This window comes from Globicephala melas, chromosome 3 (genome assembly GCF_963455315.2).
Source record: "Globicephala melas chromosome 3, mGloMel1.2, whole genome shotgun sequence".
Classification (NCBI taxonomy): domain Eukaryota; kingdom Metazoa; phylum Chordata; class Mammalia; order Artiodactyla; family Delphinidae; genus Globicephala; species Globicephala melas.
Genome location: NC_083316.1, coordinates 70,535,598 through 70,553,668, shown reverse-complemented (window position 1 = coordinate 70,553,668; position 18,071 = coordinate 70,535,598). Strand labels below are relative to the sequence as shown.

General features: G+C 36.7%; 1 protein-coding gene across 9 annotated transcripts in view; it reads left to right on the top strand.

The window, feature by feature from the left end:
- Nucleotides 1–18,071, top strand: part of MEF2C (myocyte enhancer factor 2C) — a 152,878-nt gene that overhangs the window by 41,010 nt on the left and 93,797 nt on the right. For 7 of the 9 annotated variants that reach the window (XM_060295997.1, XM_060295996.1, XM_060295999.2 and 4 more), the window contains exon 2: nucleotides 17,110–17,305. In XM_060295997.1, coding sequence (XP_060151980.1) covers nucleotides 17,252–17,305 — 54 coding nt within the window. In that variant the 5' untranslated portion in view covers nucleotides 17,110–17,251. Of the gene's footprint in view, nucleotides 1–13,895; nucleotides 14,036–17,109; nucleotides 17,306–18,071 lie in introns of those variants that run through there. The other 2 variants (XM_060295998.2, XM_060295995.2) reach the window with 2 other exon arrangements.

The window sequence follows — 18,071 nt, the reverse complement described above, 5'->3', positions numbered from 1 at the left end:
CTATGAGAATATTTTAACCTTCACTGTGGAGTGTGAAGGAGAAGGGATAGGTATAATCTCAATTTTCCAAGCCTTTTGATTTTGTTCTGTATGACATCCTCATCCATAAATTGGGAAAATATTCCTTAAACCAGGCAGATTTGAATGGTAGCTAAAGGAATAATGAAATAAATAATTTGTACATTCAATTTAAAGAGTTCTGTGTAAAGAGAGTTTTTGAAGTCTGGCCCTTGAAAAGGCAAGATCAGAACGCAGTGTGACCTTGGTAGACTGGAGAACTGGTCAGAAATCATGAAGTCAAGGGAAAAAAAAAAAAACTCTTTAAATACAAACTGTGGAAGAGTTGGCTGGAAGCAAATCTGGCAGGGGAAAAAATACAAAATTGGAATAAATGAAAAGGTAAACATTTACTTTAGAATTCATGCAGTGTGTGGATAATTAAAATTAGGTATCTGATAGGAGTATACAAGAGCCTTTTTTTAGTACTATGTGTATTTTTGGACTCCAGAGCTAAAGGCAGGTATGACTTGAAATGAAGAGCCACAAAGATGGGGGAAAAAAGAGAAACTAAAGCAAGGAAAGCATGACAAAAATAGATATAATTCAATTCACAGTCTTAAAGCACATGACATGAAAACATGATCACCCGGTGTTGTTCTCTCTACAGAGGCTAGAACAACAGGACTGGGCCTAAAGCATTCTGTGAGGGATTAGCTATAAGTAAGAATTTCCTGAGAGTGAGAGTTGTGAGATATCAAAATAGGTTAGTGAGGAAGGTTATGTTGCTCCTTTTCCGGAAGGCCTTAAAAGAGAGGTGGAATCTTTATGAAATAATTTGGGTATGGTATTATCTGAAGGAGGGAAAAAATGATATGACCTTGCATGGCCCCTGCCGCTATTAATAGCCTGCATTTCTGCTCTTACCTTGGCTGAATGGAAATGTAGATATGTATTTCTACAAAAAAAAAAAAAAAAAGACTTTTGCTCTTCTGTAACATAGCAAAATTTATCTTTCTCATAAAGAGCATTTTAAGGCAAGTGAAATGTCCAAGCCCACCCTGAAATTCTCCATATTAAATTCAGAGAAGCAGTTATTAACTATATTCCTCTTCACTGATTTTTTTCAGAGGAACTGGATAGAGACTGTGCCATTATTCATCGTTTTCCAATTCATAAGTTACAAAAGATGAACATTTTTATACAGTTTTGACTTTCAGAATCCTCAGGAAAGTATTGGTGTGTTATATATGATTTGGTGTGTTAACTAGTTGCTTCATGATCATGTCCACTTTTCTAACATCTAAAAGTAACGTGTTCCCCCTTCACTTCTCAGAACTCTCTTATTACTGGATCCACCCACAGGCATGAGTGACACCGACATAAAAGTTATTCCAGAGGTGTCTTCGCTGTGAAAGGCAGTATTTGCCAACAGGTCCTTTCTTACCGAGTTAGAAATCTCAGAGATTTCCTGTTTACCACAAGCCCTCTCAAAGTGCCTGGGATACATAGGCAGCCATTTTGAGCTTTCACTTTGCAGTCACCTGCCTAGCATCTTAAATTGAATTCAGTCTTGGATATAATGTGCCATTGTTGCTTATGGAGTTTTTGAGTGGCACTGACCTATAGTGCTCATCAACTGGTACAGTAAACATGTATAAATATATACATGAAGACATATGTACCATAGTATTCTGCCTATGAAAGTAGGAGAAAAGGCTGATACGTGCTGAAAGTATACAATTACATCCTCATACTCTGTAGCTCTGATAGAGCGAGCTCTGGGATACATTGTGGGAAAAAAATGATGTGAACTTCTGTAACACACTAGTGTGTGATTTTTCTTCCAACCATCATAAATATATTGCAAAGTAGGTCAACCGTTATTGTACAGTTAATTTGTATATTTTATTAGGTTGTGTTTTATAAAGTTGATAGCCATAAAATTACTTCTAAAAGAATATATTTAAAGAGGTAGCATTGCAGTTATACCCAGAGGTCTCAAACACAAAGAATTCTAAAGAAGTAGGTAAATGTATAAAATTCTAAAGTGGAAACTCTACTGCCCATAGAAGAATATTGTAGTAGACCATAATTTGAGGAGATGTAGAAACGTGGGGGAGTGAAGAGACAATGACCAGGGTAATACGAGGGTTGGTTAGATCTAGGTGAGACACCTCCCCGAGGTACTTTGAAGGAGAGCAAGATGACTGCCCCAAGCCTGGTGGCAAGATATCTGTAATACTCTCTGTAATCATCATCTTATCGTAAATGAAGTTGACTCTTCTGACCCATCCTCAGGAAGACACCTGTTTTGATGGTTACCAAGAGTCGAGATGAATATATGCTGATTCATATACACTCACCTGCTTTCCCTGGTGAGCAGCCATATTCATTTGTAGAAAGGAGGGGGAAAATACCATTGGTGCTGATCAGCCAGTAAATGCTGATATTTTAATGAAAGGTATCTAACTCAAGTTTCATCCTGTTCCCCTGCTAGTACAGTGAAGTAAACTGTTTTTTTGCCATCAAGAGTAAGAGAATGTTAGATACATTAAAGAACATTGATTTTAAAAGAATTTCTTAGATTCCACTAAATCCCTCTGAATATCACATTTTCTGTATAGAATTTTAACTTTAAAATACTCTTTTGAATATTACCTTGCAGCATGGAGAAGTAGCAGAGTGTGTGATTCGAATACTAAGTCTAGGACTGGATTTATAAGGGTTCACATTATAACTCTAACACTAGCCCTGTGACCGTGGGCAAGTAATTTAACCTCTCTATCCTCCAGCCTTTGTTTCTGTGAAATGAAAATGGTAGTAGTGCCTTCCTCATAGGCTGTTATGAGGATTAGAGTCAATATATGTAAAGTTTTTAGTGCCATAATATTTTATAATTTATAGCTAATTATTTATTAAATTTCTAAATATGATTTGTAGTCCAAAGTGCATAATATAACCTTGATCTTAACTGCTTATTTTGCTTGAGGCTGAGGTGAACCAACTTTTCAAAGCAAAAAAAAAAAATGAAAAAACAATTATATTTACCAGGCAATTAAACATTTTTGTCAGCTTATTGTTTCTCTAGAACTATATCCTTTGGAGAAGCATTCTGACCTCATTGTGTCTTACACCTTTATTGAATTTATACCATTTAGGAACTTGAAAGGGGGCTTTAGAAATTGAACCCAGCTCCCTTTATATGTCTGAGGAAAATTAGACTCAAGGGAGTTGACTGGCCCAAAGACCTGCAGCTCCTGGGTAGCAGAACCCACCCAAGAGTCTGATTCCAAATAGAGCTTTCTTTCCACTGCACTCTACTGCTTTCTGGTGCTTTGGACTTTGGAAACAAATCACACTAATTGCTAAATATTTTTATTAATATTTTTACTTTAAAAGAACAGCAGTTTTCTGCACCTGATGTTATGTTTGTATTCCTTTGTCAAGCTAAGAGAATAGATTGTTGTTTTATCAATTATTCAGCAATAGTGTTAGGTTTTTCTTTGAGCCAGGCACTGAGCTAAGTGTTGGTTTGGGGCATATATATTCAGTAGTCAGAGGAAAGAAGCTTGATCCTTTCTTTAAAGCTAGCATTTCCCAAGGGATATTCCTGATACATCTGTAAATACTACAGATTCTGGCATCTAGCATATTAAAGACTATGAATGGTCCTGTAGCAAAGAAATCTATTTTCCTAATTTTTTTGATTTCCTGACTTTTTTTTAGGGTGTGGAGGGGTAGGGTGGGCGGGGGATCACTTGTTAGCATCCTTAGAAACCAGTGATCTTTGGAATCCACTTTGGGATTTCTAAGGAGAATCATGAGCTTGCTTCCACCAATGGTTGCTTTTTTTTAGACCTTAGGTTTTAGAGAATCAGGATGAAAAACCGTCCGTGTCAGTAACTTCTGATTTTTGTAGCACGGCTTTTTTATAGGGAAAGTACTGTAATACTTTCCATGTAGTATTATCTGCCAAGGATGACTTGGGCTTTCCTTGAAAAGAACCTGGGACAGAATGTGTAGACATGCTGAGATAAGGAGCCTCCCGCCAGGCCTTCAGCCCAGGATCCAACTCCGCTGCCCCCACCCCTGCGGTGCCCGCCCTGTGCAGCTCATTTGCCTGCCCTGCCTGCATCTTACAGAGGAAACATTCTGTTCGTCTGAGAACACCTCTATTCCTAGCTCTTTGACAGTTTCACTTTCCATATCCCCTCAGTTCTAAACATGTGGAAAAAGAGATAAAGAAAGGTGATGAAATGAAAAAATCGAGTGGGGAATGCTTCAAATAGAGGGAAGAAACTCGTATTTATGTGCCTGCTTTGTATGCATCTGTGACTGGGTTTTGGAGGGGGAGGAAAGGGTCCTCCAAAGGTCAAGATAGGGAGGGAGGTGAGTATGCAGTGTGAAGTATTGGTTAGCACTGAGAATAAAATAAAACACTATACTAGTTTTTACTAGAATAATGTCTATACTGTGATTCATTTAGGAAAGGAAAGAAGACATCTTGACTAAAAAAAAGAAACTTTGCAAATTTGTGATTCTTTTTCAGGGCATTTAACCAATAATAACGAAAATAGATTAGTGTTAATTTAGGCTTCATGGTAAACTGTACAACTTACCGTACTTTAAAACTGATAAATTATGTTCACCAAATAGGACATAAAAAGAAAATGATGGAATAAAGGATCAAATTTATACCACTCTCCCAAAACATGACAGGGGAGGGAAAATTGAAAATATATACCCATTATTCCTTAAGTAAGGTTTCCTTGAATAGGAAATTTTGACCCCTCCCCTTACTTAAAATACTATAGTTTTTCATTGGACATTTATATTTTACAACTTTTAAAATTAAAGTGTCTGTTGTTCTTCATTCTAATTTCCTATTTATTAAAATTCATAATCCTTAAATTTTGTATTTTTCCCTTAAAAATGCCTTAATTTTAAAAATACTAGATGATTCAATTTGTCTATTCATTCTAAATTGGAAATTAATCTGTTTGGCTTGAGGCTACATAGCTGACTCCAAAGACGTGTGAATGTTTCCCATACAGTGAGACACTGGGAAACATTGTCTCATTGATTATCACTGAGATCTTAATCAAAACTGTGCTGATTGCTTGGGAGTTGGGCCCTATGAGAGAGGAAATAAATCAACCTAAAACAATGACTGTTACATTAGTAATGTTGTGAGATTGTTTATTTCTAAAAGAGTTTTAAAAATACGATTTAGGGTTTCCCTGGTGGCGCAATGGTTGAGAGTACGCCTGCCGATGCAGGGGACACGGGTTCGTGCCCCGGTCCGGGAAAATCCCACATGCCGCGGAGCAGCTGGGCCCGTGAGCCATGGCCGCTGAGCCTGTGAGTCCAGAGCCTGTGCTCCGCAAGGGAGAGGCCACAACAGTGAGAGGCCCGCATACCGCAAAAAAAAAAATACGATTTAAAAAATACAATTCTGTATTTTACATTTGCAGAAATGTTGTGTTGTGTTTGTCAGATTGCTCATGGTACTATCCATATTTAGCACTGCAAAATGAACTTATATCCACAAGACCTATTTCAACCAGTGGGCATTACTTCACTGAAATAACCACATCTCAAGGGAGAACACACCGTTGGATCCAACTAATATAAATTTAGAAACCTTTTGCATTATGCTATATTCTCTGTGTTTCAAAGTATTTATAATTTCCATAAAGTTAAACAAGTTTACACAGAGAATTTCAGAAATTGAATTGCATCCAACTAAATTTTTACAAATGAATGTGGATCTATTTTTTTATTTGAGCCTCACAACCTCATTATGGAATATACGTGTTGTTATTCCCATTCTGTAGCTGAGGAAACTTAAGGTTCAGGAAACTATGAATTGGCCAAATTTATACCACCAGTGACAGGTGGAGTGCTGGAGTGTTCACCCTCCAAATGCAGCCTTGCTCCATCCATGGTTTACATCTCTCCTCAGATGTCATCTTTTCAAATAACCCTTCCCTGACAGCGTTATTCACCTCAGTCAGCCCTTTCCTGTTCAGTCACCCCTACCTAGCCTGTTCTGCTGTGGTATTTTCTCTGTAGCAGTTTTCTCTCTAAAATCATTGTATTCTCTTGTTTATTGCTTCATTCTCCCTTTAAAGCCTCGGATTCCTGATGACCAGGACCTCTGTTTGGTTCACAGTGGTGTCTCTGGCACCTCTTAATCGTGCTCGATGCGTTTATGTCTCTGTGACTGTTGATCAGACTTTTTCATTGATATCTGTAATATTAAACATCATGATTTTGGCTCTTGGCCTCTGATGACATCAACTTGGCCAGGATTTGATTGCCCACGTGGTCCAAGCTAGAGTTTAATTTAACATCTATAATGAGACTACACCAAATACATATAGCTACGTATAGTTCATCTGCTCCAAAGCTGGGGCAGATAGACTGCCTTGTGTCTTGTTAGAGGATCTGCACTGCGTACAGGCACCTTAATCACATTTCTGACATTTAACCGTCACCATTCCTGACCACCACCCCTGACAAAAGTCCTGATGTATTCAAGCCATGCGTTACACAGCCCTAGCGTGTTTTACAGTCAGAGGGGCAGTCATGTAGAGTCCTCTTGTCCTGGAGTTTTACACAGATAAAGGGAGGATATAGTTTTGAGAGGAATGCTCCAACTACAAAGTGCATCCTGAAGGCCATTTAGCTCACAATGAAGGTCTGTGTTTTAAAATAGCACTATAACAAAGTAACTACAGAGTTTTGGCAAGGGTTTCAACTATTTATAGAAGTAAGTAAGGCATAGTAAATAGTGCCACAGTACCCAGTTCTTCCTTTCGCCATAACCCCAAACTTATGAGAAGCACTGTAATTATATTTTTCTACTTACGAAAAAAAAAAAATCATAGTAGCCATTATCAGTTTAACCATACGGAAGCTCAGGCTGAGATTTCTTTTTTAAATGCATAGTTTTGATTTTCAACAGCTGCACTGGGTCTTTAATCATATATTATCTTTATGAAGGCTTTTTCTAACATATGTTAATTGGCTGTTTTCTGTGACAAATTATGAGCTCTTACTTTGATGAGGTTCAATTGCAATCATGTTGGAGTCGAGTACATAGAGTTTCCACCCCTGCTGGCTCCTCAAACCACTACAAACATCCGCACGTCACTGCAGTGCTGAGTAATGGCAGGATTTGGGCTGGCTGATTTCGCTACAGATTTTTTTTTTCCACGGGATATTTTCAGCTTCTTTGTACTAAATCTGTTGCAGGGTTTGCCCTTTTTAGCAGAAGCATGCTCTAAAATTAACATCAAATCTTATTGGAGATTACTATAATACAGTGAGAAATATTTCATAATACAATACCCGAGCGTCTGTTGTGCTTTACTAAAATTTTAATACATTTGTTAGACATTTTGTAGCAAAATCAGTCATTTGTGGGGTTGGTGTTTTCTACATCATCAGCATTTTGTAATAAATATTTTGAATTTTCCTCTTTGCATGAGGAAAAGAACAGTTATTTACTGAGAGCTGACCAAGTATGTATTTAGCTATCATAAAGAAAATGCACATACTCTTTTTTTCCAGGTGTTGCCAAACATCAGTATGCTAAAGATTCCATTGTATTTTCTTTTTTCTTTGTAGTTCCATCTGTTGGTCAAATGATAAAAGGAATTACATGTTCCATCAAGGTTAATGTCCTATAAGATGCGTAACATCCATCCAATCATCTATCCTAATGTCAGTTTTTAATGTATGATTAGGATGAACAGATATGTTCTAATTCTTCTACTCTGAGAACTGTGACAGATAGCCTGCATCAGACACCAGCAGATGATCAGTGATAGCTATTGTTAGACTAGGTATAAAAATACAGTGCATTTGTTTATATTCACAGGAAAGTAGTCAGGGCAGTGATTAAGGTCTTCAGAAACTGTTTCAAACACCAGTCATATTGAGATTAATTTCACTGTGTTTCTGCCTTGCCACCTAAGGTAAAGGATCTGTGAACTGAGGTTCTCCAAAGCCAAAGCTAGGGGTCATATTTCCATACAGGTATTAAGAGTTTAGAATAAGATGAGCCAGATGTGAATAGGAGCGTCTCCTCAAGAGGCTGTTTTTAATCAGCCATTTCCCTGGAGTAGCACACAATCAATGAGCTCTAAATCCTGAGGCTACCTGCGCACATAGGAAGGCCTGGGAACATCATTATAGAACTTACAATTGAGTATACGTGAAAAAATTAGAGCAGAAATTAAGGGTAAGAAAGGTTAACTTCGGAAGTCTTACTTTGGTACTGCTGTTTTAGAGGGTCTTAAAGAGATCATTTCAAATGTTCAAAAAAAAAGGAATATTAAACTCAACTAAATGCAGGTACTACTCTATTAAAAGATCCTTGTAAATAAGCCAAATGAAAAGTTGTTATTGATTTATGTCAGCCAGAACTGTTTAAACATGTGTATTGTTTTCAGGAGGTACATGTGCATGAATTTCATCCTGAGTAAGTAAAGTTGTTGTTTTTTTTTTCCATTCATAGCACTACTGCTAGGGAGAAAGGCTTCAGGGGTCCTGCATGATCTTCAGTGTGACTGTGGAGTCAGGCGGTGCCCTGTCTTGAGCTAGTGGACACAAGGAAATTTAGTTCCACTTGATAAGACACATATACTTAATTGGCTTTAAGAAAATAAACCAAGAATGATGTGTAAATGAAACAGAGAACTTGGCACTTGACTACATGGAAGCCGTGAGCCATGTGGCTTAATTGGGGCCAGTTGGGATCATTTAATGATTGCTGTCAGAAGATCAGATGTAATTCTCCTTATAAGAAGACCACAGTGGGATAGAGTTAAACAAATTGTCATCAGAGGTTTCAGATGAACAAAGCCTTAATTAGGTTGATTAGGATGCTGTAAAGGAGATGAAGAGAAATCGAAAAATTGATGAATCACTGGGTTCCGAGCCACATATAATAGTAATATCAAATATCTTTTTTTCGATTTGAGGTATGACTGGCATTTTGACTATTATATAAATTATCATAGAAGGTTTTTATATAAACGTTTTAAATTTCTAAAGCTTAGCTAGAGACAAAAGTAAATGACATTCAGTGAATGTAAATAGCAGATGATTTATCAAGCATATTCTTCTTAATGTAGAACAAAAACATTGGCAGGAGGACAATAGTATTTCTTCTCATTTCAAGGTCATCCTTAAATGTTACATAAATTGGTAAGGTAAATAACAACAGAGGCAAATTATTTTCAAGGACATAATTTTCAATCATTAATGTAATGTTTGAATACAGAGTATTATTTTATTACTTAGCCTTTACTTAGAATGTCCTTTTAACCATTCATATCACAATCCTAATAATACTGGGATTATTTACTAGTGATAATACTCAGGACTACTCAGATATCTTAAAATGTACTCATTTTACCCACATATTATGAAAGACTAAAATATGTTTCTTCCCTTTTCTGCAGTTTTATAGGAAAATATTACCTCTGTACAAACACATACAGACACACAAATGTATTAGTAAGGCTGAAGACTGTGTCTCATACACTCAGGCTTTTGAGGAAAAATGTGTAGAATATTTACATTTTAATAATGAAATATGATATATTAAAGATTAAGAAAATAATGTAAGATTTTTCTGACAGGATCATTAGATGCCTGGGAATTCAGATTTTTGTCATAAGATGAAAATTTTTTTTATTTTTTTTTTTGTGGTATGCGGGCCTCTCACCGTTGTGGCCTCTCCCGCTGTGGAGCACAGGCTCCGGACGCTCAGGCTCAGCAGCCATGGCTCATGGGCCTAGCCGCTCCGCAGTATGTGTATGTGGGATCCTCCAGGACCGGGGCACGAACCCGCGTCCCCTGCATAGGCAGGCGGACTCTCAACCACTGCACCACCAGGGAAGCCCAAGATGAAAATTTATAATAGCAACATCTCCCATTTCAAGCCTAGCTTGCGTTGAAGGCTGACAGTTTTGTTTCACTGATATTGGTGTTGTGTAGTGCTTAACTTGCTTTGTTCAATAACAGCAACAAAAAATCCAGCTGCATTTGCTTTTGGAAAAATTACAGCTGGGGAACAGAACACACTCTGTGATGCTTAGTAGCTCATGCTTTGTGATGAGGACGCTGCGGATTTACCTTGTGGTGACCCTGCCACATCGCGAAGTGGCCTTTGGAAGAAAACATGGTGAAAAATTAGGAAAACAAAGACTTGCTAGAACCCTGACTTAATTACTCAATATGATGTAGAAAGACTAAAAACTGTGGTGTGGTTGGATAGCACAAGGCTTTTGACATATTTAGACTGTTTGGAGTTTATTTTAGCATGGGGGTTGGAGAATGCCGTTTAAGCTCCAGTGTGAAAAAAGAGTCCAAGGCAAAATATACCGCAGGTGATAATGACTGGGAAGCTGTGCTTCCCTTGTGTTTATTAAATTGTTTATAATGCAATACAGTTGTTTAAAGGTAAGTGTCTCCTAAATTCTAGAATTGTGTAAATAAAATGATTTATATCAGTGATAATGGCAGGTTAGGCCCACTTATTAAATTAATTGCAGGGGTTTTCAAAACGAGTTCCTTTTTAGCCTTATTATATTTCTGACATACATTTCATCTCCTTTTGTCCTTGGGGAAAGATATTAAAGTAGGACTAGAAACATTAATGTAGAGTTTTCAGCAGCCGTGGTCATTGGGAAAATTGATGTATTTCCCTAGTTATTTCTACTTTTGCAGCCTGAAGCTCTTCCATGACTGATACTTATGAGGAACTTCTTAACTTTTATAACACTGTAAGTTTCTCTTCATATAATGATTATTGTTAATGGATAAATGAGGTATTACCTTTAGAAGTTGCCCATCATCATCTCTGCAAAGTAAGGTCTTCGTGGTATATGTAAAGACTATGGTTCACTTGATAACCTTATTGTGTATGACTTTCAGTTTATGCCTCAAAACTGAAGCAATCTTGCAAGTAGTAAGCCATGTTCCCAGTCCTACTATGCACCTAGTCTTCACCTATAGTACCACATTTAATGATTACAACCATCCTGCAGATGAAGAAGTACATTCCCAACTTTTTGTAAGGCAAGGGAAGAGTGGTTCCAAGTGATTAAGTCATTAGTCTTTAGTCACTCAGCTTCTAAGTACCAAGTTAGAGTTCATACCCTGAGCTTTTCTGACTCCAAAATCCATTCAACTTCCACTTCTCAGTATAAATTATTCTTATTCCATATATGAGAGGCTATATAAATATAATGAAAGATTAAGTGAGGTTATCAGTCTGCTTCTGTATAAATGAAAATGTTCTTAATAGTCATTAAAAATAGTGACTGAAGAAAATATTCACCTGAGAGATAAAAATCTTAATGAATTAATTCATTAATCAACTCATAGTTATTAACTCCTACTATATGCCTGGCACTAGGGTAGAAACTGAAACCGCAAAAGTCAGATAAAACAGACTTGGCCCACAGATGTTGAGGAAGATGGCAGACAGGCAATTTCAGTTGTGACAAGTGCTACAAAGGAGGACATGGTGCTATGAGTCCTTATAGGGGAATTTGATGTGATCAGGAGAGCGCGAAGTGCTTCCTGGAGAGATGAAATGTGCTGAGACAGAAAGGAAGGGAAGAGGTTAAGGAGGCACGGAGGGGAAGGCAGAGCGCTCCAGGCCGCAGGAATTGCATGTGCGCTGTGGCAGGAAGGAGCCTGGCAGGTGTGGGGAACTGAAAGACAGTTGACATTATGTTACTGTTCTGAAGATGACTCAAAATTCATCGTACTGGGCTTCCCTGGTGGCGCAGTGGTTGGGGGTCCGCCTGCCGATGCAGGGGACGCGGGTTCGTGCCCCGGTCCGGGAGGATCCCACATGCCACGGAGCGGCTGGGCCCGTGAGCCATGGCCACTGAGCCTGTGCTCCGCGACGGGAGAGGCCACAACAGTGAGAGGCCCGCGTACCGCAAAAAAAAAAATTCATCATATTAACTTGGAATAAATTGAGAAAATAACTTTGTTTATATTCATGATAATGAAATCCAGTGGGGAAGAATGGGTAATTTTATTACCCTTAAGAGGATGTCTTAGCTATGTGTCTTTAGGACAAATTCAGCTTGCATTCATAGCTAGGGTAGTATAACATTCTGTATAATACATGGCAAGCTTAGAGAGAAGTGAAGTGACTTTCAGGACCAAAGAAATATTCCCTAACTCATAAGACATCACATAGTTGAATAACAGTAAGATTAATAATTATTATATCTTTTGAAGTTCAGAATACTTCTTAAGAGAAAAAAATTAAGAGATCTACTTGTTCCTTTTAACCAAAATATAATTACATGCCTCATGTGTCTTTCAAACATATCATAAAGTAGAAAGTTAAATGTATCTAGATGCACCATAATGAGCAAAGTTTTCCACTTAAACTAATAATGAATCATTTAATTGTTTGAATTAGTAATACCAGGCTTGCAGCAACTGGGCTTATGATCATTTTTGTCCCTTGCTAAGTATCCAGCTTGTATTTATTTAACCATATAATTTCTTGTGTGATATAGCATGCTTGCTTTTCAGCTTGGAGTTTTTACAAAACATTTTATGAAGATGCTAATGGTAGTGAAAATGTGAGTCAGTGAAAAAGTTATTTGCTAATATGAGTAAAAGAAAACCAGAATTCTTCATTGCAAACTGACATCACATATTTTAATGTTTTGTCATTATTCATAGGCTGTTTTTATTTAAGTGACTGCACGGTGCTTATTGTAGCAAAATACATGCTTTGCACAGATAAGTTTAGCAGCAGAGAATTAATTTCTTCCCACATCTTTCAATGTGGCATGGCAGTCTCACTCTAAGATCAAAACACAAAACTGAAGGTTATGTTTAATTTCTAAATCAAAGTGTTGTGGGAAGATGATTGAAATCTGAAGATGACTCAGATTCACTTGATATGTGGTTTTCTTCCTACAGAAATCTTATGGTAGACTGCCATTTCCATGTTAGAAAGAAACTAATAGTGATGAGACTAAAATAAATAGTTTCACTGTATACTGAAAGTTTATGTTAGTTACTTTGGTTCTTAGTCTGAATTTTTTTACGAACTCTGAAAACTTCAATAACATAGGAATCTCTTGCCCCCCTGCCTCACCACCACCCAGTATATCTTTTTTTTTTTAATTATGGGGGCAAAGAAGTAATCCATGTATTTTCCCAACAAACATTGATTTTTTTTAACGGTTTTCATGATTCTGTTTTTTACCCAAAACCAAAGTATCCATCTGGCTCTTTGCTGTATAGAATCCTTCATTTGCCTCGAGGGAGTAAATTAAGATTATATGGCTGCATTAGCTGTGTCAGATGATTTGGGTGAGGTATGGTAAATGGTAATTGCAGTGTATCTCCTACTTCACCAAAATGAACTTGTTTGTTTTCTTATTTTTATTTCTTAAAGCAGTCATATAAAATACTAACCCAGAGCTGAAATGGATTTTTTTCTCAGGTGTTTTAAAAATAGGAGTTAGAAATGTTGTCCCCGTGTCTGGATTTTTCTCCTTGTCCCTTATCTGAACCTCTCAAAGGCCTCTCTGTGTGGGGTGAGCAGCCCAGCACACTCAGACAGTTCTGCTCAGAGAAGGAAGTGAAGAGTTTTGGTTCCCATTTTACACTTCTGGAACAGTTTAGGGAAGGAAGCACCTTTACACCTTTTATTGTTCGTGGTTGCTGACATCATATCCTTCCCTGACCAGTCTGTGCGTGTTTCCTGCCATTCTGTCAAGATTCTTCTGTGTTACTGGGAGGGATTTGTGGGAGGGAGGGAGTGAGGGGAGGAGAGGGGGAAGGGAGGGAGGTGTGTGTCACTCAGGGAACTTGTTTGTAAATGAGAGAGCCAGGGTGGGAGAAGGATCTTTAGCGTCTGTCCACAAGAAATTCTTCTCTGCTTGGGTCTCAAACCACTTTGCCTTCGTCTGTCTGCTTATGCCAAACTCAAAGTGAACAGAAGCCTCCCATAATGAAGTTCCCCTTTTTAGTAAGCAGCATGATTTTATTTTTCTTCTATTTAGGTTGGCAAAAAGAAAAAACGCAGAAGACTGTAGCTCTATAGAGTGTAACTATGGTAGAGTATTTGTTTTTCTTTTCTTTTTTTTTAAATTACTGATTGTTTCTCTGTAACTCTGTCATTTTCCAAGAATTCTTCTTTCATGTGGAAAGAAGTAGCGGTAAGGCTGCTGGAATTACTTTAAGCTTATGGTTGATTGTACATACATGAAAGTTCTCAGGGTAACTCAAATTCTACTATGTGCAGTTTAGCTATTATATTCTTTTCTTCATATACATACAAAACAATTTTTCAGATTACTGAAGTTATATAATCTCTTTTCAGCCCCTCTAGGCCTCCTACAAATTAATACTTGAAACCAACCTTACAATATAATTTTTGCATAAAAATCAGGTTAGAAAAATAGTTATGCTAAGAAAACAGCTACTGAGCTGTTGTTGACCTTCCTAACTCTGAATTTTTACTGACAGCCTTGAAACCTGCTGACCCATAATCTAACGTTCTAAGCAGAATGTTCTAAGGCACGTTTTACTTCATGCAAACAGTCTCATCCTCACCATATCTTACTCTGCATATGTACTTAATCATATCAAATTTTGCATTTCAGAAATGTTCAAAAGGCAGCACACTTCAAGAAATATTCATTTTTATGGGAAATAAGAAAATGTTTTAATTTTATTGGAATTTAAACTTACATCTCTCTACATTACCTTACATATTTCAAAATGTCATCTTGAATCGATTATTTTATATATATACATATTGACACGTATCAGTTCTTTCTGGCAAAATACTTCCCGTAATGTTTTAAGAATTAAAAAAGAAAATCCTTGCTCTGCTCTTTTTAAGACGCGTCCCTCGTTTCAAAGTTGTGAAATATGGGGTGGTGAGATGGAGGAACTCTTCTAAGTTTGATTCATCAAGAACTCTGTCTTTCCAAGGAGACTTTTCTCCAGGGATGTTTCTCTACTCGTTTGGTTAGTTGTATTTTGAAATCAGGATCCGCAGAAGTTTTCTTCTTCCCCGCCTCTTCCACACTCTAATCTGTTCACCCTGACCTTCCACCTTAAAGTGAGTAAGCGCTTAGGCAGGCATAGTCCTGTAAGCCGATAGTGCCACGGCCTCAGCTCAATGAAAGAAAGGAAATTGTCCCATATGCATTTGCTGTGGATTCATGGGTTGGCTTTTCTGTGATCGAGGAAGCCTGTTTGTCTCTTTGGGTTCTTGCACATGCATGGGAAATACCATTCTATCTTGCTGCTTGCTTCTAAGGTAAGACTATAGGAAACACTGGAAAGTTGTCCAGTTGAGTGATATTTAAGACCGTCACTAAAAATAGGTAGATGGACCGTGTTTGACAACAGTGAATATGCAGTTGTGCTTTGTGCATTTTTCATATTTTAATGTGATTTTTTTAATATATCTTACAGCTAATTTTTTCCTGTCTATTTGTCAAATGTGTGTTATTTATATAACTCTAAAACTCTGAACTACTTCCAACATTTAAAATTGCCGCTGGAGTAATAGTTTTGATGAGCACTGTGTGGTCGTGATACTACTCAACATACATATATTCTCAGAGGCAGAAGTGAGCTACAGTTTAATAGAAGGCACTGGGCAAAAGAGAATGGATGGTCTTAGTATTTAAGCAGCACGTAATCCACCAGAACTAATTATATCATAATAGCTTCTGCAATTAGATAATCACAGAAAACTTAAATTTAAAAAATTTACTCAAGGTGATAAAGAATTTAGAAATTAAGTTAAAGAAATCAAAAGACAGCCGATGTGATCAGACCAAATGTGTAACAGTTCCAATTCCTGTTCCAATAACTTTGAATTGGAGCCAAATAATCTATTAAATAGCCAGGACAATGGCTTAGTATTACATAATACATGTGGGAATTTATCAGGTCGGTTGTCAGACACCAACTAAAGTAAACAGGGAAATTCTGAGCAATGTGTGAAGTAGTTGCATTCTTTGACATAAGACGGGATAGAATAATTGAAGCTATTGCTTGCAAATGAAGAAGCCACTGTGGAATGCCTTTTTGTTAACTTCCACATTTCACAGCAATTCACTTTCATTCAAATATTTTCAGATATAATTTAAAACAAAGAAAGATACATACTTTTAATACACTGGATTCTCTGGGTTTATCTTACATTGTTGATGATCACTTCTTTCATTTTAATTCATGGCCTAAAGATATCCAGTATATGGCAAGCTTCTATAATTTTATATCTTGCTCCCCAAAGAGATATGATGTGTCTTTTTAAAATATTTAAATTTAAGGAACTGATGGCTTATAAGAAATATAGTCATAAATGGAATAATACTCTAATTTTCATACCATTTCTTTCTTTTCTATGAATGATTATCTTTTTTGATTCTTGTATTCAAGATATAGCTTAAGGGCTTTCAAAAGGAAAAGATTTCACTGCTGATAGCTGCTTGTTATGTAAGATTAAATATCCCACATTATTTTTACAGTGTTCTCATAGCAGTGACTTTTAAAAAATAAGATTAAAGGATTTAGATTTAAATTCGTTGACATTTACATATATCAAATAGCACTTTCATGATAGTCCATCCTATTTGCATAACGAGGGACGTTATCACCTCTGCTGTCAAAACACGAGATTGTTTTCCCTTCAGAAATGAATTAGCTGCCCTACTTAGCATACACAGGTACATAAAGGTTCATTAACTCTCTGATTTAGGTAATTTTTCATAACAGAAGGGTGAAAATAGTCACCTAGTTTCATTAAAAAAATAGTAAGAAACTCTTTGCAAAAGATACATTTCAAGTGTTGGGCTTTAAAGCATAGTTTTCATCATTTAAATGACTTGTTAAATTACTTACAAGATTATTTTAATCATAAGAACAAACCATTCCTACTTGATATGCTGCTACATGTGATATACCATGTACTTTTAACAGATGCTTATTTTCATTCATTTAATTTGATTAGTTCCATAGAGTTTTATTTTTAGAAAATTAGAATATGAAAGTGGTGCTTAATTTTTATTTTTTGTTCAGCAGGAACGAATGCAGGAATTTGGGAACTGAGCAGTGCAAGTGCTGAAGAAGGAGATTTGTTTGGAGGAAACAGGAAAGAGAAAGAAAAGGAAGGAAAAAATACATAATTTCAGGGACGAGAGAGAGAAGAAAAACGGGGACTATGGGGAGAAAAAAGATTCAGATTACGAGGATTATGGATGAACGTAACAGACAGGTGAGTGGGGTAAACTTCTGTGTGTGTTGTTACTTACATGGGCCATTTATTACACTCCCCCCCAGATATGTTAAGTGTACTGAAAACATTTTGAGCTTATAAACATCCATTAAGAGAAGTTTTAGTGAATTAAGTGTGGTCAGTTTAAGTGCTGATAGTAAAGGGAAAAAAAAAATCACTCTGTAAGAAATATACTTTACACGTTGATGATTATTCACTTTTTACTTCAGCATGAATTTTAAATGGAACTGCGTTTGCGTAACATGAATAGCTTAATAATTAAGAGTTAATAAGCATAATATTGCTCCACTGCATGCATCATCAAGCAAAGATATTCTTATATTCATGGGAACGAGGCCTTTTGTGGTCATCCATTTAGAGGTTTATAATATAGACTAAATATCCTGTATCAAAATGGCTTCCAGTCTATTCACAGTAAAAGAGACTTTGAAATACATCCAAAACGTTTAACATTGTGCTGACAACGAAATATTAGTCTCTTCAAACACAGAAGCGAGAACTATCAGTTAACTCATAGCATTTTCTTTAAAGCCTGAATTTTATAAACCTAGAGGCACATGTTATCATTTTTTTCTAGAACTCCAGTGATATCTGTATGATACAATTAATCTATTCTAAAGACTTTATACATGCAAATGCTCTCTTCAGTGAAGACTTGTATATTATGAATATCTGTGATTTGACTCTATTTTCCTTCACCCTTGGGGAGAGTGGATTTAGTTAGGGGAAGTAAGAATAGCCGGGT